At 41.1% G+C, this 22,622-nt stretch overlaps 2 protein-coding genes, 5 non-coding genes and 1 pseudogene across 8 annotated transcripts; 5 read left to right on the forward strand and 3 right to left on the reverse strand.

Annotated features, from left to right (window-relative positions):
• The first annotated feature begins 443 nt into the window (after window positions 1–443).
• On the forward strand, window positions 444–3,688 carry LOC110144465 (histone H4-like; annotated as a pseudogene).
• On the reverse strand, window positions 2,521–17,734 carry LOC110144463 (histone H2B type 1-K). 2 transcript variants are annotated; one of them, XM_070456282.1, is made up of 2 exons: window positions 17,287–17,734; window positions 2,521–4,339 (listed from the first exon to the last, which is right to left on the reverse strand). In XM_070456282.1, the coding sequence occupies exon 2, from the start codon at window positions 4,313–4,315 to the stop codon at window positions 3,935–3,937; it is 381 nt and encodes a 126-aa protein (XP_070312383.1). In that variant the 5' UTR covers window positions 4,316–4,339; window positions 17,287–17,734; the 3' UTR covers window positions 2,521–3,934. The 2 variants fall into 2 exon arrangements, with proteins under 2 accessions (XP_070312383.1, XP_070312382.1); XM_070456281.1 differs by lacking the exon at window positions 17,287–17,734 and adding an exon at window positions 16,991–17,258.
• H2AC12 (H2A clustered histone 12) lies at window positions 4,615–5,032 on the forward strand. The gene has a single exon (XM_020904432.2). It carries the CDS (start codon window positions 4,645–4,647, stop codon window positions 5,029–5,031), a length of 387 nt encoding a protein of 128 aa, XP_020760091.1. The 5' UTR covers window positions 4,615–4,644; the 3' UTR covers window position 5,032.
• On the forward strand, window positions 11,017–11,088 carry TRNAH-GUG (transfer RNA histidin (anticodon GUG)). The gene has a single exon. It is a non-coding gene; the product is annotated as a tRNA-His (tRNA).
• On the reverse strand, window positions 11,523–11,595 carry TRNAV-UAC (transfer RNA valine (anticodon UAC)). The gene has a single exon. It is a non-coding gene; the product is annotated as a tRNA-Val (tRNA).
• On the forward strand, window positions 15,220–15,294 carry TRNAT-AGU (transfer RNA threonine (anticodon AGU)). Its single transcript has one exon. It is a non-coding gene; the product is annotated as a tRNA-Thr (tRNA).
• TRNAI-AAU (transfer RNA isoleucine (anticodon AAU)) lies at window positions 17,188–17,261 on the reverse strand. Its single transcript has one exon. It is a non-coding gene; the product is annotated as a tRNA-Ile (tRNA).
• A 4,144-nt stretch (window positions 17,735–21,878) lies between the features above and the next one.
• On the forward strand, window positions 21,879–21,951 carry TRNAV-CAC (transfer RNA valine (anticodon CAC)). Its single transcript has one exon. It is a non-coding gene; the product is annotated as a tRNA-Val (tRNA).
• The last annotated feature ends 671 nt before the right edge of the window (window positions 21,952–22,622 follow it).

Consider the following 22,622-nt stretch of genomic DNA (forward strand, 5'->3'; position numbering starts at 1 on the left):
ATTTCTTTCCCAGTTTTGAACCAGTCCGTTGTTTCATGTTCAGTTCCAACTGTTGCTTCTTGACCTGCATACAGGTTTCTTGGAGACAGGTAAGGTGGTCTGGTTTTCCCCTCTCCTGAAGAATTTTCCACAGTTTGTTGTGATCCACACAGTCAAAGGTTTTAGTGTAGTCAATGAAACAAAAGTAGATGTTTTTCTGGAACTCTCTTGCTTTCTCCATGATCCAACGAATGTTTGCAATTTTATTTCTGGTTCCTCTGCCTCTTTGAAAGTCAGTGTGTACATCTGGAAGTTCTTGGTTCATGTACTGCTGAAGCCTAGCTTGAAGGATTTTGAGCATAACTTTCTAACACGAAATGAGCTCAATTGTACAGTAGATTGAATACCTTTGGGGACTGAAATGAAAGACAAAACAAAGTTGTATGAGGGCAGCAGTTTGGGGCATGGTTGCCATTAGAAGTTTTCCCAAAAAATGCATAAGTAAACCAAGGTAAGGGACCTCCCCAGTGGCTCACAGGTAAAGAATCCACCTGCAATGCAGGAGATGCAGGTTTGATGCCTGGGTCTGGAGGATCCCCTGGAGAAGGGCATAGCAACCCACTCCAGTATTCTTGGGGGGAAAATCTCATGGACAGAGGCTGGTGGGCTATGGTCCATGGGGTCACAAAGAGTCAGGCATGACTGAAACCACTGAACACAATGCAGATTAAAGTGGGTGCTTTGTCTCACTGTTTTTTTTTTTTTTAAACAATTTAGAATTGTCCTCCTCTGCTTAGTATGGAAAGGGAGACATAAATGGAGCTTTCCTCTATAAGTATCTCTTACAAAAGTATAATTTTTGTGTTCAGAAATTCTGTCTATGCTATTCCTCAAAAATAATTAGTTCAAAATCATCCTTAGGACAAGAGAGGTGGCATAGTTTAGGAGGGCATGTTCAGCTACACTTCAACTGTGAAAGAACAAAGATATAAAGAAAATACTTGATTTAAACTAAAGTTTATTTTGACCTATTAAGTCAGTTACTATGTATTTTTTAAACATAGTATTGTATAAAATACTATACAAAAGGAAGAGCATTGTATTTTTATAATACATTGTATCTTAATAGAAAAATAAACCTTTGTCTCTCAATTTCAGAAATTATAAAGAATCTGACAAACTTTTCACATATACATCCATTACTAGTCTTACAATCACTAGCTGTTATGCAAAAACTCATGAAATCAGATAGGGAGGGAGGCTAGTAGTTAGTGGGAATTTTACTGATTTTTTTTTTTAAAGTAGAGAAGGGTTTGTAAAATATATTCCAGTTAACTAATGTTGGGAAAATATAATTTAAAACAAGAAAACTCATTATTGACTAAGCTTCATGCTTATTCAAACCATTGTGCCCAACACAGGCAATATTTTATTAAAGAGATTTCAAAAAGAGAAAAAAAACCTGTTACATAGGTAAGAGGATACATCCATTACATTAGTAGGCTTTGCAATCTGGAGTCGGAGCACTTTCCCTTGATCACATTTCAAAAAGAGGACTCTAAGGTCCTCGAGGATACATTCTTGAGATAGGAGGCTAGCCAAAGGGTGTTTTTAGCCATTAAGAAAATTTACATACCTTTGAAAAGGACCGAGAAAAAATTTTTGAAGGAGAAAAAGGAAAGGGAAGGGACCCTCAGGGATAATTAAACTCTTATTTTCAATTTATATTTGCCCTTAAATTAACTTGAATTAACCTATACTAGCTATCTACCCCCTCTATAAAATATACTGAATTTTGTTCCTGTTATTTGAATCAGTTTTGTTTTTTCAAAACTTTTTATTAATTTCATAAAATGATAGTTTATAGGAGTCCTTTGAAAATTCTATAATGCAAGCTTGCTAAAAATAACTCACTGAAATAAAGAAAATCATTGAATAACAATAGAATTACATTCTAATGCTGAAAGAAGGGATTAAAATTTGTCAGAATTTAAGTAATAGTTAAATTATAAATATATTTTAAATTAGGCATGTATAAACAGGAATGTTTAAAATAATCTTTTTTTATAAAGACTTTCTTAGAAAGACAAAGACTTTCTTTTCTCTATATTTGAATTTTGTACTATTCACTAATGAAAAATTAACTGATCTTCTAATTAATGAAAGTAAATTTTTAAAAAATTATATGTTACCTAGAAAAACATCTACAAGACAAAGACTCAGACTCAGTATTTTTCAGCTTAGGAGGACAAACTATTTCAAAAATAACAAATTTACCCTAATCAATGTATAGATTTAATACAGTTAAGAGTACTAAAAGAATTTCGTTCTTGCAGCTAGATAGGATGATTTTTTGAAGAATAGTATAATAGCAAAAATTAATTTGAAATAAACAATTGTGAGACATGAGTTCACTGGCAAATACTTATATTTCAACATTACCAAAATCTAAAACTCTAGAGCACTATAATAGATCAGAACAATAAAAACTCTAGAAACAATTTTAAGTGAAATAATAAACGCTCAGTTAAGTTCCTCCAATCAGTAGAGAAAGCATTTATTACGTTATACTTATTAGCCAGCTAGTTAATTTTTTAAAAGTTAATTATCTACACAGAAACCAAATCTAGATCATTATAGCAGTTTATTGAACAGTCTGTGAAACAAATCATAAGTACGAACACATGCATCGAAAACTATGCTCTGAGGATGAAGCGACTTCTAATTTGTGGGAAAAAGATTAAATATTTCTGTTTTCTGAAAAGTTATTTTGTATTTTGTTTTCTATTAAAATGTGTTTAGTTCCCAAAAAAATAAAAAATAAAAGTTAATTATCTACACAGAAACCAAATCTAGATCATTATAGAGTTCTTTTTTTAACGGTTCTACACATTATCAGCAAAATAATAGGAACTTATTAAAAATGAAAACTGACACTGCATAAAGAGAATTTAGCAATATACCTGGAAGGTCTTAAAATTCTCTATTTTATTAGAACATCTTGTTCCATTTCTGTAAGTTAATATGTTTCCTTCATATTTTAGGAGAAAAACAAGATATAACATTATACAAATACTATTAGAGAAAGTAAAGATAAAAAGCCCAATTTTTATTCTGTGCAGTTTTATGTATCATCTACAAGGTTAAGATTTTGTTATTTAACGAGGATGAGGAAACACATTAAATGAGAAAAAGGGGAGAAATACAGCCTAGGCCTTGAGGAATCAAAATTCACTGGAAGAACAGAGGGAGTAATATGGCTGGCTTGCTTCTTTAAGAACCCTCCCCCAACCCAGAGGGCTTCCCGCCAAAGCACTTTGGGTTTTCATTCTGGTCCGCAGACTCTGCGCATTAAAGGGGCTGCGACAAACCGAAGGTACTTTACTGTTCTCCGGTCTCAAAACGTCCGGACGTGGTAAGAGTGGAAAGGGTTTGGGGACGGGGGGCGCCAAGCGTCACCGCAAAGTTTTGCGAGACATCCAGGGCATCACTAAGCCCGCTACTCGCCGCCTGACTAGGCGTAGAGGAGTCAAGCGCATCTCCGGGCATCTACGAGGAGACCCCCGGGGTGCTGAAGGGGTTCCTGGAGAAGGTGACCCGGGATGCAGTCACCTACACCGAGCACGCCAAGCGCAAAACTGTCACCGCCATGGATGTGGTCTACGCGCTCAAGCGCCAAGGACGCACCCTCTATGGCTTCGGCGGCTGAAAGGAAAAAAAAGTTTGATCTTACTTGCTTACTCAAAAGCCCTTTTAGGGCCCACAAGTTTTCTTTCAAAGGTCTGAAAACACAATTCACAAAACACAAAAGATTTAGCAATAGCAGCCAATATTTTCCCCCAGAACGCTGCAGGGTTATAGTTGGAGTACGTGTTTACAGTTCTTTTTACATTGACAACTTAGTGGCTCTTAAAAGAGCCTTTGTGGTGGGTAAGAGAGTGATTGCTGGACAACTTTACTTGGCGCTGGTGTACTTGGTGACGGCCTTGGTGCCCTCGGACACCGCGTGTTTGGCCAGCTCACCGGGCAGCAGCAGGCGCACGGCCGTCTGGATCTCCCTGGATGTGATGGTCGAGCGCTTGTTGTAATGAGCCAAACGCGACGCCTCGCCCGCGATGCGCTCGAAGATGTCGTTGACGAAAGAGTTCATGATACCCATGGCCTTGGACGAGATGCCGGTGTCCGGGTGAACCTGCTTCAGCACCTTGTACACGTACACGGAGTAGCTCTCCTTGCGGCTACGCTTGCGTTTCTTGCCGTCTTTCTTCTGCGCCTTGGTCACCGCCTTCTTAGAGCCCTTTTTCGGGGCTGGAGCAGACTTCGCTGGTTCTGGCATAGCTGAAGAGACTCTCACCGTAGTCTAAAACACAAACCAGAAAAGGATGACAGAAGCGCAAAGTGCCTCTTTTACATAGAACCACCTATGCAAATAAGGTCATAGGTTAAAGTCTTAGTCGATTGGTGGCGGTTGAAGAAGACGTCAGAAATTAGTTATGCCCAATCAGAACGGAAGAATTCCAATTTCTCATTCCCATTGGTTAAAATGAAGCCCACTAACCTAACCAATCACACGTCTTCTTTTTCGCGCCCAATTAGGCTTATAAAAGACGCTACACTTGTAGTTATGCTACCGAATTTAACCGCGCTGCGCTTGTGGGGTACGAAATGTCTGGACGTGGTAAGCAAGGTGGCAAGGCTCGTGCTAAAGCTAAAACCCGTTCCTCGCGGGCTGGGCTCCAGTTCCCCGTAGGAAGGGTACATCGCTTGCTCCGCAAAGGCAACTATGCTGAGCGGGTAGGTGCCGGGGCTCCGGTGTACTTGGCGGCGGTGCTGGAGTACCTGACAGCTGAGATCTTGGAGCTGGCGGGCAATGCGGCCCGCGACAACAAGAAAACGCGAATCATCCCGCGTCACTTGCAGCTGGCTATCCGCAACGATGAAGAGCTCAACAAACTGCTGGGAAAGGTCACCATTGCTCAGGGTGGTGTCTTACCCAACATCCAGGCTGTGCTACTACCTAAGAAAACTGAGAGCCACCACAAGGCCAAATAAAGAGTTTAGGAAAAGTGAAGAAAACAAAGGCTCTTTTCAGAGCCAACCTACACTGTCAAAGAAAAAGCTGTGGTTACTGCCTGTTTTGAGTGATAAGGTTGCAAGATGCTTACACTGAGCGTGTGAAGTAGTTCTGGCGTGTAATTTCTTGACCAGATAACCCTAATATTGCCTAGTAGTGTTATAAGTAGTCAACATGGGAGGCACTGGTTACTTTTAGGAAACATTTAGCAGTATTGCGTATAGTAGAAAAATTCTTTGAGGAACATTTTGAGTAAGTGACCTGACTAAAGGATAGTTTATCACGTGAAATCCTTGAGTTCTGCTTACTTTCATTTTCTTGAGGATTTATCCTAATGGGAAATTAGTTTGTCGATTAAAGTTATACAGTCATTTCCTAATCTCATGTAAATCCTTGAACCTATTTCTTTAGGATACACATATTCATTGAATGCACTCCTGTGTAGACAGTCAATGCGACTCAAAATCTGCCTCCCTGGAAGTTATCTGTTTAGTGCGTGCGTGCTGTCGCTTCAGTTGTCTACGACTGCGACCCCATGAATTTAGCCTGCAAGTCTCGGTCCATGAGATTCTCCAGGCAAGAATACTGGAGTGGGTTGCCATGCCGTCCTCCAGGTCATCTTTCCCACCCAGTGATCGAACCCAATGATCTTTCTTAGGTCCCCTGCATTGGCAGGCAAGTTCTTTACCACTGGTCGACCACTAGGTGAGGGAGCCATAAGTAAACACATAAATATGTAATACAATATTCCTGTGAAGAACATAGGGAGGAGTTAAGTAATAGAACATAATCAGGACTCATTTTATAAAATAACCTCTTTTAAAGGAGTTACCTGATCAGAGACCTACATAAATTGAAAAAGAAACAAGACACATATTAGAAAAAGAAAATTTCAAGTAGAAGTAATAAAGTGCAAAAGCCTTAAGACAGAAAATATGTTTTTCTTGGGAACAACCAGAAGGCCCATGAGGTTATGAACTTGAAGGGGGAGGGCCACTATAATATAGGACTTTGGCTGTGCAACTTAATGTGTATAAGTAATCAAAAACAGTAGCAACCCTGATCTCTTGAGATAATAAATTTGATAATACAGATTAGCTAAATAGAAAAAGTATGAAATCCAACCCACTTAAAAAGAAAAAGACACCATAGAATAGTAGTGTCCTCACCTTATTATGTGGCTCAAAAACTGAAAGATTTTGGAGAACATTCTTTATAATTCAGTACAGGATTTATTTGCTATTCCTAGTCTTTGTTTGCAGAAGCCTTTTTGAATGAAATGATAGTAAAATGCAAGAGGCCAAGGAAAAAAACTATGATGATATAGTGGTGCAGGTTGGGTTCCCTAGAAGCAGATGCTTGAGATAGTTTGGGGTTCAAGATGTTTATTAGGGAGCAACATTGGTAGAGGAAGGAATAGGACTGGACAGAGGATGTCAAACTGTAATACAGGCCAAACAAACGTGGGGAGCAATGAAGCCTATATTACCTTTCAGAGTTGCCCCACATTGGGTGAGAATGTTCCCCGGGTGAGGTTTTACTGCCCCACCTTGCTTTGCCACTGACGTGGACTGCACTAGGAAAGGGAGTGACTTGAGTTGGGTGGAACTCTGAAACTCTGGGAACACGGGAGACAAGAACTGGCGCCTACCTACTCAGTGCGCTCTGCAGTAGGGCAGCAAGTCTTTCCTTGGTGGGGATCAGGCTACTGCATCTGCTTGTCTATGACATACATTAACATGAATATAAATGTCAATGTTCAGTTCAGTTGCTCAGTCATGTCCTACTCTTTGCAACCCCATGAACCACAGAACGCCTGGCCTCCCTCTCCATTACCAACTCCCGGAGTCCACTCAAACCCATGTCCATTGAGTCGGTGATGCCATCCAACCATCTCATCCTCTGTTGTCCCCTTCTCCTCCTGCCCTCAATCTTCTCCAGCATCAGAGTCTTTTCAAATGAGTCAGCTCTTCACATCAGGTGGCCAAAGTATTGGAGTTTCAGCTTCAACATCAATCCTTCCAATGAACACCCAGGACTGATCTCCTTTAGGGTGGACTGGTTGGATCTCCATGCAGTCCAAGGGACTCTCAAGGGCCTTCTCCAACAACTGAACTGAACTAAACTGAAATGTCAATGTTGAGTCATGTCTATGATAGTATTTGTAAAACTGACTTTAGTATGCATAGCTAGTATTGTTTCTTTATTTTCATTGGGGGAACTTAAAAGAGATGTTTTCTTTTGAGGAAAATGAGAAAACTTTCTATAAATCTTTACTAATTCCAGGTACTCCAATAAGATTTTAGATGCTTTAATCATTGCAAATGGAAGGTGATATAAAACAATTATAAGGAATATGAGAGGGTCATTGGAATGGACCCTGATGCTGGGAAAGATTAAAAGCAGGAGAAGAAGGGGATGACAGGGGACGAGATGGTTGGATGGCATCACCGACTTGATGGACATGAGTTCAAGCAAGCTCCAGGAGTTGGGGATGGACAGGGAAGCCTAACGTGCTGCAGTTCATGAGGTTGCAAAGAGACTGAGCGACTGAACTGAACTGATGAGAGGATCTTCCACTGGGCTTCTCTCCCTTCTCCAGGTCCTTAGAAGGAAGAGCGTAGGGCACAGCCTTTAAAAGAATGACATAGCCATAGGACATGACAAAGACTGGTTAGAACCAACGGGATCCAAAGATGGCAGATGATTCAACTTCCAGGAGACTTTGAGCCTCATATGCTCATTGTAATATTTTAACAGTTAAATGACACACCCACTAGCGCCATGACAGTTCTGAAGTGAAAGTCACTCAGTTGTGTCCGACTCTTTGTGACCGTATGGACTACACAGTCTGTGAAATTCTCCAGGCCAGAATACTGGAGTGGATGGCCTTTCCCTTCCCCGGGGGATCTTCCCTACCCAGGGACTGAACCAGGATCTCCTGCATTACAGGCAGATTGTTTACCAGCTGAGCCACAAGGCCAGTTCTGAGGCTAACTGAAAAAGGTCAAAAAGTGGGTGGTGGCCCAATTCCTGGAAATATCTGCCCCTTTCCCAAAATAGCTGGAATAATCCACTCATTAGCCTATGAAATTACCCTGCCCATGAACTAACCATGCCATATTTATGGACTCACTGTCCCTCTCTCCCTTTCCCCTCAAGGCCTCCTAAGTTGGAGGTATAAGTTGAGGTACACAGCCATCCAGTTCTACTAGAGCAAAATGCTCTACAAAGTCGGTTAAAACAGGCCCAGGATTGCTAGCCCTTTGTTAACTGGTCATAGGGAGTTTACCAAGAGGTTATAAAAAAGAATTGGTTGAAGGAGAGCCAGCAACACAGTTCTCATTGAGTTACACATGACTGTGATCCATGTGATCATTTTGGTCAGTTTTCTCTCTATCTACCCTCTGATGGGTGAGGATAAGAAGTTTGTACAATCTTCCTGATGGGAGAGACTGGCTGTGGGGAAAACTGGGTCTTGCTCTGGTAGGCAGGGCCATGCTCAGTAAATCTTCAATCCAATTTTCCCCTGATGGCTGGGACTGTGCTGCCTCCCTGTAGTTTGGCCTGAGGCGGCCCAGTCCTAGACTTTGCAGTCACTTTGGTAGACTACACGCTCTATGGTACAGGTAATGGCAACCGCCTCCCAGGACTGCTGCTGCCAGGGCCCCTGGCCCGCGACAAGCCACTGTCAACCCCCACCTCCAAACACTCACAGGCAAGTCTGGCTCAGTCTCTTGTGGGGTCACTGTTCCTTTCTCCTGGGTCCTGGTGCACACAGGGTTTTGCTTGTGCCTTCCTGGAGTCTCTGTTTCCCAGTCCTGTGGAAGTTCTGTAATCAAATCCCACTCAAAATCCTTCAAGCTAGGCTTCAATAGTATGAGAACCGAGAACTTCCAGATGTACAAGCTAGATTTAGAAAGGGCAGAGGAACCTAACTACTGGGCCACCAGGAAACGCCCCCTACAGAGATTTTTTTTTTTTTTTTAATATAGGAAAGGGAGATGGTAGGGTTCCTGGAGCCATGCCCCTGAGTAACAGACAAAGTTTTAAGTTTACTTTTTTTATAGAAAACTTATGAATATCAGAAGTAGAAAAGTCCACGGCATTGATAAGCATAGAGCTAGGAAGTTGTATAGGCCACCCTCTTTATCCTATTCAGAATCACTGATGTAAATGTGTCAGACAGAACCCTCAGAAAGGCTTTCAGAAATAAAAAGCACAAGAAAAGAGGCCATTTTCTAGGCTTTGTGCCACATCACGGACTAGCAACAAGATTAGCTTTTCTCCCTCTGTATAGGGAACCACATGCAAATCAATCCCATTGCTAAAAACACCACAGCGGAAAATATGGAAAAGTACTTGTGTCCGCAAATAGGGTGCTTTCTAAATAGGGTGAAAGTCCCTGAGGGAAAGAAAGGAAAGAGAGGTCCAACTCACACAAGCCTGAGACAGAAGCAGCCTGCATTCCCTGTAGAGCAGCATTTTCTTTCCTTCAACTTAACTGAACTCATTTCCTTGAGACTGAGAAAATCCCTAGCTCTCTTTCCAGATCAAATTAATACTGGGAATTCTTCAGCAAACTCGCCAGTAATTAGGATGGCTTTGTGCGATCTAGAAGGAGGGAGACAAAGAAAATCTCAGAAAATTAAGGACATCATTTTGGCTCTGCTGAGAAGCATTTTATGGACAGTTGCTGTTATATGAACTTTTTGCTTTCATTTTCTGTTGATTCCTTCCTCTCCACAGCCCTACCTGATAACGTCCTCCACACACAATAAAGTCATGTGCTTGGCCACATGCTGTTGGGAGACTGCTCTCATAAAGCATTGGATTGGAATCTCTGCATATTCATTCATTCATTGTGGGGCCAAATAATATTCATAAAGAACTTAACATGGAGCCCTGGTGATAAACTATTGAACAAGATGGTTATATCTTCTTGGAACACAGTGGGGAAGGGGAGGGAAGAAGGGAGGAGATTGACATTAATTTAGAATAACTCTGGTAACTAATTAATCATAAGAAACTGATATAGGGACATTGATGGAAAAGCAAAAAAAAAAAAAGGATCATGGAACAGAGAAAATAAAATTTGACTTAGACTGAGAGGAATATATTGTATGGAGACAACAGGTCAGGAAAAACTTCCCCAATGAATTCAGTGAAAAGCTGAATGAGACAGGAATGAAATTTAACCAGGTATAGAGAAGAAGGGAAATCATTTTCTACCAGTGAAGGAGCACTCCAGGACTCTGACTCTAGGGTCAATGTTCGCAGAGCCATCTGTGAGGGGGTGGGGGTGGACCATAGAGCTTCCAGGCCACACAAGAAGCACTTTCCCCTCTGGCAACCTAAACCTAGGTAAATGGAGAAAATAGTTTCAGTGAGATGTGAGCACCCTAGACACCACACTTTCTGACAGTTTCAGCTGGGCAGGATGAGTCCTGGTGGGCTGAACTCACAGATGTATGGGCAGGATCGATCCATATTCGTTGCCTTGAACTGACTTCTGGCACCTGATATGAGGCCAGATTACACAGCAAGCACCCGAAGATTCTGACCAGTTTGGCCAAAAATGGGAATCAGTAAGATTCACTTCGAAGCAACCACCCTCCCTGTTCCATAGCTGGAAGTCTGAGGACCACGCTTTGTAAGACTAAGCAAGAAATGTGCATGGATTAGAAGTGGAAGTGAGAGTAGTGATTCCACAAGTGTTAGCAACCCAGAGAGGAGCCATCATGTTTGAAAAATTGCACGGAGTGAAACAGTTTTTGTTCCTTTTGCTTTGTTTGCCAGGAGAAAGATGTTGGAAAGTGGAACAGAGGATAAGGCAATTAACTGAGATGGCATTTCTAAATACAGACGGGAAACAAAGTGCCTGTTTCTATGGATGACGGGAATGGATGTTCCTGAGAAAAGAGCAGAGGAACAGCCCAGATGCAGGTGTTTCTTCATGGCTTGCTGTGATCGTATAGTGGTTAGTACTCTGCGTTGTGGCCGCAGCAACCTCGGTTCGAATCCGGGTCACAGCAGGAGCTGCATTGCTCATAAGCACCTCACTGTTTTTGCAACATTGCCATGGAGACAGCCTTGGAAATGCCTTTGCGAGACAGAAGACAAATGTTCTGCATCCTGCCCACACTGGCCAATAATGGCTGTCTTTTACACTCATAATTTATGGATTCTTAGGTTTCATATAGGATTCCACGGTGGATTTCATTTTCTTCCAGATTTATCTCTAGTCATTATAAAAGTCAAAGAGAAATAGGAGACAACCTGATGCTCCACACTGCCTCACAGAGCTACGCAGTATATAAAAGTGGATCTCTCAAAGAGAGGTCAGGGGAAAATCACATATTCTGTTTCATAAATAGCTATTAGAAGCCTAAGCTAAAGAACACGGAAACCTCACTGTTTGCTTTGGAGGTGGAGAAGAGAAAAAAAGATATATATAGGTCTCCTCAGCTGGTTCCACTGGGGATCGAACCCAGGACCTTCTGCGTGTAAAGCAGATGTGCTAACCACTACACTATGGAACCATGAGCTAGTAGATCCTCCATCCCCAGATATAAAAGTTTCTGGCAAAATATATCAGCAAATATAATTATTGATTCAAATATAGGTAGCTTTGAACACAGAAACTTTTGGTGCTTAATTACATTCTAATGCATTTCACTCTCACACAAGCATAAAATATCTTCAAGTTGCATCATTTGTAAACACACCATTTTTGATTTGTGCCCCTTTGAACTTCTAGACTAATCTATATTTATCCATTCACTCAAAGAGTATGTATGTTGAACATGTGGGCCAAGCACTTGTCAAAGTGCTGAGGATAGAGCAGTGCAACAATCAAAACCCCTGTGTATACACACCTCATCACCTTATCTTACCACACTGTATTTCCTAGCAAATAACAGGTGCTGAATAAATGTATCTATTTCAAACGAATTATAAACAAGATTAGCAGCACTCTCATGACCTCTGTTTTTTTCAGCTGAGTTAGCGCTAGACAATTAGGGGACTGCTCACGAAGTTAAACTTAGGATATCTGTGCGTTAATGCAGATGGAAGGCAAAAAAAAAAAAAAAGTTTTCAATTGTAGGGGTTCAGAGCATGCCATTTCAAAATATTCTCCTCTGATATGTTGATTTTTTAACAGTTAACCACACTTGAAAAACAGCAAATGCAAAAAGGGCACTCTTACCTTCCTTTTGATTCTGAAAGCAGGAGATGAAACACAATATGCCCTCCCTGTACCAGGAAGAAGGAAGCATTTTTATTACCAGAGACTGGGGAGTCCAAGCGGAGAGAAATCCTTCCAAAAAAGAAAAACCTCCTTAAACTAACCCTTATCTTCCAAGTCACTTTTCCACAATTAACTGCCCCAGTCCAAACCCTTTAGTTTTGTCACATTTTCATGTTTGTCCAACCTAATACATAAGTGTTGGACTCTTAATTGCTTCTTTAAGTCTTCATTTTTCTTGTGAGGGCTCCCATGTACAACTTGCTTAATAAAATTTGTATGGGTTTCTCCTATCAACCTGGTTTATGCTAGCTTAATTCTTAGGCCCAATCAGAAACCCTAAGAGTAGAGAAGAAATTTTACCTCTCCTACACAATCTCTCTCTCCTCTCCCTCCTTCCTTGTAATATATTAGTGGTCTAACAAATCTTCAAATTCTGGGCCCTAATTTCCAGAGCCTTAGTGAAGAGTTGGGAGCCTTTTAGAAGTCAAGTCACTGGAGAGAAGGTTGTTTGAGGGTCACATAATCCTAGTTGTTCAAGGTCTTCTCAGTTTTCATTTCTATTTACAATTAATTTCCAGTGGGCATAAAAACTGATGGGCTTGGGCTGGTTATACCAAATTGGTGGTGGGCAAGGATCATGGTGGAAAGATGTACCTATTAAACACTGCTTACTAGGATTTTTTTTTTTTCTAGGCTTTGCAGGTAAGGTATAGAATTATAGGAGAGCAAAGAATAACGAAAGAGCCTGAGCACAAGACAGAAACTCACAGGGTTTCTGGAACAAACACAGGGAGTTTCCAGTTCTTAATGAAAAGGATCAATCAAAAAAACAAGCTCATGCACCAGAGCAAGGATTAAACCCAAGTAGACACCCAGCTTACAAACTTTAATTTCAAAACCTTCCCACTCACCAATGACAGCAATAGGATTTTGTTCTCATATCTTTTCTGATAAGAAACCAAAAAGTATTTGTTTACAGTTTGGAAAGTCTAGGATTGACTTCATAGGCTCATGAAACATTGGCCCAAGCTTACAAGAATATAAACAAAAACCAAAACTTTGGAAGGCTCTTTGATGGGAAATTCATAAAATATAATTCAAAAAAGTATTTTCATAAAATTTACTATTTATGTGCTATGACTTGTGATGGGTTGTTAGAACTCTCCCTGACCTTGCAGATATATATATTCTAACAAGAAAAACACATAATTTTACTAAATACCTAACTTCATGAAAATACAAGGAGGCTAAGTTAAAGGAAGTATAGGATGCTACATGACCATCAACACATTCTGAAGACCCTTACTAAACCAAAACTTTAAGCACTAGAAGACACACCTCCACAGACTGTCATATAAAAAACCAGTAGACATCCCTATATGGCTAGACAGATCATGTCTCAAATTTAAAAGAAGAAAATCTATACTTTTTTAAGAGAGAATGTTTTTTAACCTAGTAGTGAGAAAAATCCTTTAAGCATAACCTCAACAGCACAAACCACTAGGGGGGAAAAGGGCAGAAGATAGGAAATACGGTACACATTATGGAATTTTACACAGAAATTAGAAGCAATGATTTAAGTGTATACCGGGCAACTTTGATGGATCTTAAAGTAAAAATGTTTTTTAAAGGCATAAGTACATAATATATCATGTATATAAATTTATATGTGCAAAAACCAAAAATGTCCATTTCGATATGTGTGTGTGTGTGTGTGTGTGTGTGTGTGTGTGTGTGTGTATGTGATCAAAATAATACACAATGAACAAATTAGAAAACTTGTTTCTGTAAGGACAGGAATGGCAGCAGGACATAAGGACAAAGGGAATGAATAAATCTTGTTGTAAGAAAGGGTGAGAAGGCTACACTGGCAGAGAAGAGCTGGTGGGTGCCCAGAGGAAATCAGGTAGATTTGTCACAGGATCTCAGTGATTTCTCTGTTCTCCAGGGTCTTTCATTTTGTGGGTGCTCAGTGAATGCATAAGCCTTCAATGCTTCTCCATAAAGCACAAAACACAAGGAAGTTATTTAAACATTTCCAAAAGATGGTCTCATCTGTTCCTTCCCCACCTTAAGCTGTATTTGGCCAACATGCCACAGACGCTTCTGCAATCATCAACCTGACACCCAAACTGGGAAGAGACGTCATGTGACTCTGCTAAGACACCCTGCACCTTGCCTCCTGCCTCCTGCGGGAAGTATCTACCACATTGCACCCTAATTTTCCTCACTTCCCTGAATCCTTCACCCACTTTTACAGTCAATGAAGACAGAGATCAAGTCAGTTTTAACTCACTGGTGCCATGAGCAGAATCTCCTCTGCATCAGTGTGTCCTTATCTTTGCTCGCTTTCTTGTGCCAGGTCAGATAAAATAGAAGGAAGCATGGTAGTCTTGCTCTTGTGCAGTTAATTAGCTCAGAAAGTAGCATCATAGAGTCTGTAACCTGGAGATTGGGGAACTGGTGCTTATGTCGCATTTGTTTGGAGGGGGAAGTTTTTTTAAATTCGCTTTATATATTTGTTTCTAGAATATAAATCTTAAAGATGAAGAAGTTTTTGTTTTGTTCATTGTTCTATCTTCAGTAAGTAGTAAATTACCTGAAGTACAATAGTGACCACATTTGTGAACAAAATGGATAAAATTTTTTAATATGTGGCAATATCCAATATTTCCTCTAGAGGGCGAGAGTCACCATGAAATAGGAATTTCACTCTAATGTAAAATAATTTTTAAAACCGCGCACTGAAGAATGCATTATTTTTTATGTTGAAGTTTCTGTTTTCGTTTAGAAACATGGCTTAGAGATATAGATTCGTTCTCTTTGTCACCAAATCATGTACATTTCTGTCAAAATGCTGCATTTCACAGAAAATATTACAAATACGATATAACTGAAACTTAGTTAGAAAAGCGGCCCTGTGGCTTAGCTGGTCAAAGCGCCTGTCTAGTAAACAGGAGATCCTGGGTTCTGAATCCCAGCGGGGCCTTCCTCATTTGGTTTTTATATTTCAACAGAGTTGTTGCCACCAAACATCTAGCAGATGCATTGAACAATTTATATTACTGGTAAATCCTGTATTAAATTCTTATTCCGATGTGGACAGTCTTTTTCCAGCATCACAATATGAAGAGCTGTGTTGAAGGGAAAAGTGAGTAAGTTTCCTGAGTGAGTAAGTTTTCCTCCAAAGATAGAAAGTGATGGATTTGCCAATGATTGGTGTGTGGATTGAGCACAAATTATTTTGCAGTACCTGATAAGACAGCAAAATTTCAAATTCTGTCTTGGAAGTTCACTTTCAGCTCTCTTAACCTGTGACATCCAATATTTTCAGCTAAATGATGGAGTCTGGTTATCAGCATCAGGTAAAGAATTAAGACATTTTTAGAATCAGACTCATTTTTATTTCTGAGAACAAGTAAGAGAGGAATGTCCTACACATTTATATATTCATAAGACATCATATGTAAGTAATGTAAATCTTCAGTTGAAAGCCAATTGCCTAGAAGATGTTAGATTCAAAGTGCAACCAAGTTAACACTTCGCAAAGTAACTGAAATTATGCCTCACTGTACTCTGCTGCTGTCTAATATCAGGCAAAACAACACCAGAACTCCAAACATATTATGAACAGTGGGCACTAATACATCTCTAGGAATTTCTCATTCCTTGAAGGCTGTCAGCTAAGTTATTCTGTTTCTAGTGAATGTCCACATTTCATGGCCTGTGGCCTCCTTCATCTTCAAAGATAGCAATGACCTTCTTGAGTCCTTCTTGTACTTCAAATCTATAAGTATATTATTTTATATGCATGCAATGGAGTAATAGATGTCCTTTATTAATTTAAAAAAAAAAAAAGTTTTTCAGGTGCTGGCTTTGATACCAAGGATGCAGTACTGAGCAAAACAGAGGAAGGCCTTGCCATCTTGGGCTTGTTAAGCACCCACTATGTCCCTGGAACTGTGCTTGAGACATTACTTAGGTTATTACTTAATCAATATCATACATATTTTCATAGTAACCCCGGACTTTTAAACAAGAGAAAAAGTAAAAGTATGCTGGGAGTCTGAAGGACAGTGCAAGCGTCGAGGGGAGAAAAAGGAGGAGGCTCGTGCTGGGCGCAGAGAGAGCCAGGAGCCAGGCTTCAAGAAGAGGGACCGACAGGGAGAGTGAGGCGCTTCCACTGAGAGCGGCCCCAGGGGCTCTTGCCCGCCTATCCCCCACTGCACACCCCGTTTTCGTCGTTCACATCTGAAGTCCAGAGATTTTATGATAAACGTTCACAACAAAAAATTTTAGACGAGTTTTAAATGACTTGGTAAGTGGCAGCACAGAAGTAACGGTCAGATACAACCCAAAGGCTGACCAGGGCACCACTTTACCCCAGAGCATTCGCGGATGCTGGTCTGAGGCTACGCGAACAAGCCTGAGATATTCCCACAGTGAGAAAAAGGAAACCGAAATACCACCAGGCATATATCCCCGAGGGGATCGAATCAGCGACCTTAACATCATAAAAACAATACCCTAAGCAACTGAGCAGCTCACCATGCAGAGGAATGATGTTTTTACATTTCAGAATTATAGACTATATCAAAACATTATTGCCTTAAGTTTTTTCCAGGATGACGCAAGAAATTCTCTAATTCTCCCTATCTCCTCTTTCCTAAATACAGCCACCTTACCTCGTTCAAGCCTCTTAGAAAGCTCTTCATCCTGACTCTGGTACGTTATTTCTTATAAAGAAAAAATACAGACAGACAACCAAATCGTTCAGTGCTGGTGATATTAGGACTATCTGTAACTGGATACATGGCAGCACTTCCCACCTGAGATGTGGTCTATGAATAAAAAGGATGGCGAGGGAAAACAACTCGAACTGTGGCCCGTACGGGGATCGAACCCGCGACCTTGGCGTTATTAGCACCACGCTCTAACCAACTGAGCTAACCGGCCACCCTCGTGAAAATGCTTTACTTACCTCCTTTAAAGTCTGATCTAATTAAAGTAGGCCGTCTTTCCGAAAGGTTTAAAAATGCTCTTTTTTTCTACCATAAAAGGAAAAGATAAATCCCAGTTTCGGCACAAATAAACCTTGCTTCTCCCAGGAAAACAAATTATTTCTCAAATCGACCAAGGAAGACGCAGATCAATGTCCGGAAACAACTACTTCCTTGCAACTATTCCCAGAAGGCCTAGGGTAAACGCAAAGCTCCTGCACGCCTGAGATGGCGGCGGGCGGATCCCGGAACTCATCACAGAGCCCCAGCAGTGCAGGGCTCAGAGAACCTGGCTTCCGCGCGCAGGGTACGGATTCTCTGCTCCGGGAGACCTTTCCGGGCGGGTCTCCTCTTCCCAGAGGCCTCTAGCCGCTTGGCCTCAGGGTGGGTTGCTTGGTTGCCCTAAAGCTAAGTCTGTAGTTTAGTTAGCTTTCGTCCCGAGCGGAGTGAGACCGTGATCTGACGCTGCAGTACCGACCATCGGACATTTGGTGGCGACAGAGGGCGGGGTTGAGATCTCCGGAGGCAAAAGGACTGACTTCTCCATCCTAAAACCTGCAAGTCTTTGACGAGAGAAATCGAGACCAGGGCGAGTCCGGGCCAGGGCCCGTGATCCGGACCAAGAAGAAACGGAATCTGAAAGGGGCAAGGGAACTAAAGCCAAGATCAGGCAACACAGGAAGGAGTTAGGAAATTTTTGCCCTTCTGAGTCTGGCCTGATCACCTGCAAGCCGTGTCAGCTCTGGCAGGGACCAACGGTGCAGCAAATTTCTACTTGCTTTCTTTTCTCTGTTGGACCCTACAACCCTCTCTCTCTCTTTTTTTCCCCCCTACTTTTTTGCATTTGAAGTTAATTGACTCATTTTATGTATGTATATAGTATATCGAGTAAGATCTGAAAGACTATTTCTAAAGAGAGCTATTTCTTTTAATGAGACAAGTTATTCATTTACTTGTTTTATATTATGCAATTTATAAATTTTCTTTTTAATTGTTTAAAAAGCTGTAAGATGGTATTTCTTATCTTTAGTATTGATACACTGATTAAATATATATATATATCTTTAACTTTGTATCAGCATCCAGCTTATGAACTAGTAGTTGTCTTCATTTTTTTTGACCTCTAGTAAAAACTTATTGGAAAGTAAGTGGGGAAAACCAATTTTAAAATTTTAATTGTATGTGTTTATTTATTTTCATTAAAAATTTTTACTACAGTTCTTGATCTGTAGTCTTTTCTCCTCTCTTTGAGCTTTACTGCCACTGTCCCAGATTTCCAAACCCTGAGAAACCTCCCTCTGCTTAAAGGCCAGAAGGTCAACTGTTTGGGTGACTGGGCAATCTCTTGCTCTCCTTCCCTCTCCCAGGCTGTTTTTGGCTGGGAGCTCTCTCCACTCATTAAGTCTTGGAGAGGTTTCTTTCAGTCCTCTAGTCTTGGCTGTTGGCAGCTAAAATACAAAGTATCTTGTACTGGTTGCTCTTTGTTTTTCTGCCCTGCTCCCCAACTTCAGAAGGTTTTGAACTAGAGAGTGCCTCAGTGGGTATTTCCACTTTTTGGTCTTTTCCCTCACCCGCTTTTGACCTACTCACCCCTAGCAGAAATAACCAGAACTGGTTTGGCTACTTGGAATTCTGTTTGGGTCAAGCAAGCCCACAGCATACCTTTAATATTTCTTAGTTTCTTCTGGTTTCTCTTAATCTGGTCTTCACAGGCTTTTTCTTCTTTGTGACTGCCCATCTGCCAGAGATAAAGACAGCCAGAGACTTCTTTTCTTCAATGAGGGCCTCTTTCTAGAATTTAGTTTACTTTGATTCTTTTGTATCCTCAACTCCTGATGGGTTCAGAAAATCTACTCCTCTTTAGCTTATCATTAGTTATTTATTAGGTTGAGAGGACAACACTCTTGCAACTTCCTACAACTTAACCAAAAATGGAACTCAGTGCTTTATATTTTTAAAATATTTCCAGATTTCTGTGCCAAAACTGCTGTGTCATTCCTTGAAACTATTTCCTTTAGAATATATAGAACATACTAGTTAGCCTCTCTCAGTAAGGAAATTAACCATTCAAGGGCCTAATGTTGCCAAGTGCTTTGCATACTGTTTCAGGTTATCCTTATATCACATATCATTTATTCAACTGATATTTTAAAAATAGCCAGCTTTGTTCTTATACTCAATTAGAAGTGAGATGTAATATCCACATGACACCATGAAAACTTCAAGAAGGAAAATGGCCGACCATGTGAAGGTGTGTTGCCAGATTTTACTTAGACTTCCAAGTGAGACTGCTGGGCATTTGCATGGCAAAAGAATGTCACATGAAATTTGGATACATTTCAGAAAGTTACCTCTAATATTGTCCCCTGATTTGACAAATGTTTATTGAGAATCTGCCATGATCAAGTCTAGTTTTCATTACCAACATGATGGTCCCAAAGCCACACATGGTCCTTCCCACACACTTCCAGAGCTTAAAATCCAATGCCACCATGACTTCTGACTAACTGTCAAACAATGGAGATGGTTTTCTCCACGTAGGCATTGTTTTCATTTTACCTTTAAAAAGATCTTCTTCAGTCTTTTGTGTCTGATAATGGTGTATTTTCTGCACAAATGATCAGGACAGATGAGCAACATTATCCAATGAAAGCACTTGTACTATGTGCCATGGAAAACTTCTGTATATGGGTACATAGCTTCCATTATCTTGGCATATCTACTTAAACATAATATTTGTTTGGAATCCTATTCTCTTGCTTTTTGCAATTTTGGGGAATAATATCACCAAAAATTCTTAGAAGTTAAATAGTGAAGGAAATTCTGAACCTTGTTGTCACCTAGGAAATGAGAATTTTGAGGTCAGGAGATGACAGTGTGCTGTTATGTATAGACATGCTGAGGTGGAAGACTTCATTTATACCAAAGACTGCATGAAAAATCACTCCCATTGGGGCCTCAAAAGAGTAACTTAAATTCTCTCTTGGAAACTGTAGCATGCAGAATTCTCATTCCACAACACCAGCAAATTATGGAGACCAGTGGAATCTGAATCCAAGCATCAGAGCTTTAAAAAACAAACAACAACAACAACAAAACTAATATCCTTCAGTTCAGTTCAGCCGCTCGGTTGTGTCCACTCTTTGGGACCCCATGGACTGCAGCACAGCAGGCTTCCCTGTCCGTCACCAACTCCTGGAGCTTACTCAAACTCACGTGCATTGAGTCAGGGATGCCACCCAACCATCTCATCCTCTGTCGTCCCCTTCTCCTCCTGCCTTCAATCTTGCCCAGCATCAGGGTCTTTTCCAATGAGCCAGTTCTTCACATTAGGTGGCCAAAGTATTGGAGTTTCAGCTTCAGCATCAGTCCTTCCAATGAATATTCAGGATGGATTTCCTTTAGGAATGACTGGTTGGATCTCCTTGCAGTCCAAGGGACTCAAGAGTCTTCTCCAACACCACAGTTAAAAAGCATAAATTCTTCCACACCCAGCTTTCTTTATAGTTCAACTCTCACATCCATACATGACTACTAGAAAAACCATAGCTTTGACTAGATGGACCTTTGTTGGCAAAGTAATGTCTCTGCTTTTTAATATGCTGTCTTGGTTGGTCATAGCTTTTCTTCCAAGGAGCAAGAATCTTGTAATTTCATGGCTGCAGTCACCAACCCATCTGCAGTGATTTTGGGGCCCAAAAAAATAAAGTCTGTCACTGTTTCCACTGTTCCCCATCTATTTGCCATGAAGTGATGGGACCAGATGCCAAGATCTTCATAGTTTGAATGTTGAGTTTTGGGCCAACTTTTTCACTCTCCTCTTTCACTTTCATCAAGAGGCTTTTTGGTTCTTCTTCACTTTCTGCCATAAGGGTGGTGTCATCTGCATATCTGAGGTTATTGATAGTTCTCCTGGCAATCTTGATTTCAGCTTGTGCTTCATCCAGCCCGGCATTTCAAATGATGTACTCTGCATATAAGCTAAATAAGCAGGGTGACAATATGCAGCCTTGACGTATTCCTTTCCCGATTTGGAACCAGTCTGTTGTTCCATGCCAGTTCTAACTGTTGCCTCCTGACCTGCATACAGATTTCTCAAAAGGCAGGTCAGCTGGTCTGGTATTTTCATCTCTTGAAGAATTTTCTACAGTTTGTTGTGATCCACACAGTCAAAGGCTTTGGCGTAGTCCGTAAAGCAGAAGTAGATGTTTTTCTGGAACTCTCTTGCTTTTTCGATGATCCAGTTGATGTTGGCAATTTGATCTCTGGCTCCTCTGCCTTTTCTAAAACCAGCTTGAATATCTGGAAGTTCTCTATTCACGTACTGTTGAAGCCTGGCTTGGAGAATTTTGAGCATTACTTTGCTAAAGTGTGAGATGAGTGTAATTGTGCGGTAGTTTGAACGGATATCCTCAATACACAAAAAAAAGAAGAAAAAAAATCTACAGGATGTTGCCTTAGCTTTCCACTCTTGGAATTTGTTTAAGAACTGGGGATACGAAAGGCATGAACGAACCTGGTCTCTACAGACAGCCAACTCCGTTATGTAAGGACTGGAAAACAACCGCCAGCCGTTTCCGTAGTGTAGTGGTTATCACGTTCGCCTCACACGCGAAAGGTCCCCGGTTCGAAACCGGGCGGAAACACATTTTTCCTAATCTGTTAGACGTCGCTACTGGATTTAAGAGATTTCAATTTCCCTATGTGTAAAAAATAACACAGCCCGCAGGTCTTCGCACTTGCTGTTTGAAAGAAATTATCCTGAGAGTCCCGCGGTGATGCCTGGTTTCGCTGCGCACTCGCTGTAGCGTTCCCCCTTCTCTCTTCGGCTGGACTCCCACCCGGCCTGCGAGCTCGGGTCCCCGAGACAAGATCAGAGCGCGGAAATGAGCCGGCGCCACGGCGACACTTGCTCTCTTTGGAACTGGGATTTCTAAGAAAAGAGGCTTCACCAGGAACTGACTCTGAAGGCACCTTGATCTTGGACCTGATCTGTAGCAGCAAAGTCTCCCAACTTAAATCAGTTCTAACGGAAGAGAAATCCGGTTTCCCTTGACAAAGACCACTGGCACGCTGCCAAATGTTTATATTGTTATTCTTCCTCCCAGCCTTTCCTAAAGGGAGCTGTGCTCGTGTACCATAGCGATTGTGCATTAGAGAAAGGGAAATCGACTTTTCGGGAGTTACTAGACATTGGCTCTGAACTGGCATCAACTGCTAGAGATACAAGATACCACTGCTGTCCATCAGGCAAAGTACGTATTCATGAAGATCAGACAACCTATGAAGGGTTTTTGTTTGTTTGTTTGTTTGTTTT

The sequence above is a fragment of the Odocoileus virginianus genome, chromosome 27, assembly GCF_023699985.2.
Source record: "Odocoileus virginianus isolate 20LAN1187 ecotype Illinois chromosome 27, Ovbor_1.2, whole genome shotgun sequence".
In the NCBI taxonomy this organism is placed as follows: domain Eukaryota; kingdom Metazoa; phylum Chordata; class Mammalia; order Artiodactyla; family Cervidae; genus Odocoileus; species Odocoileus virginianus.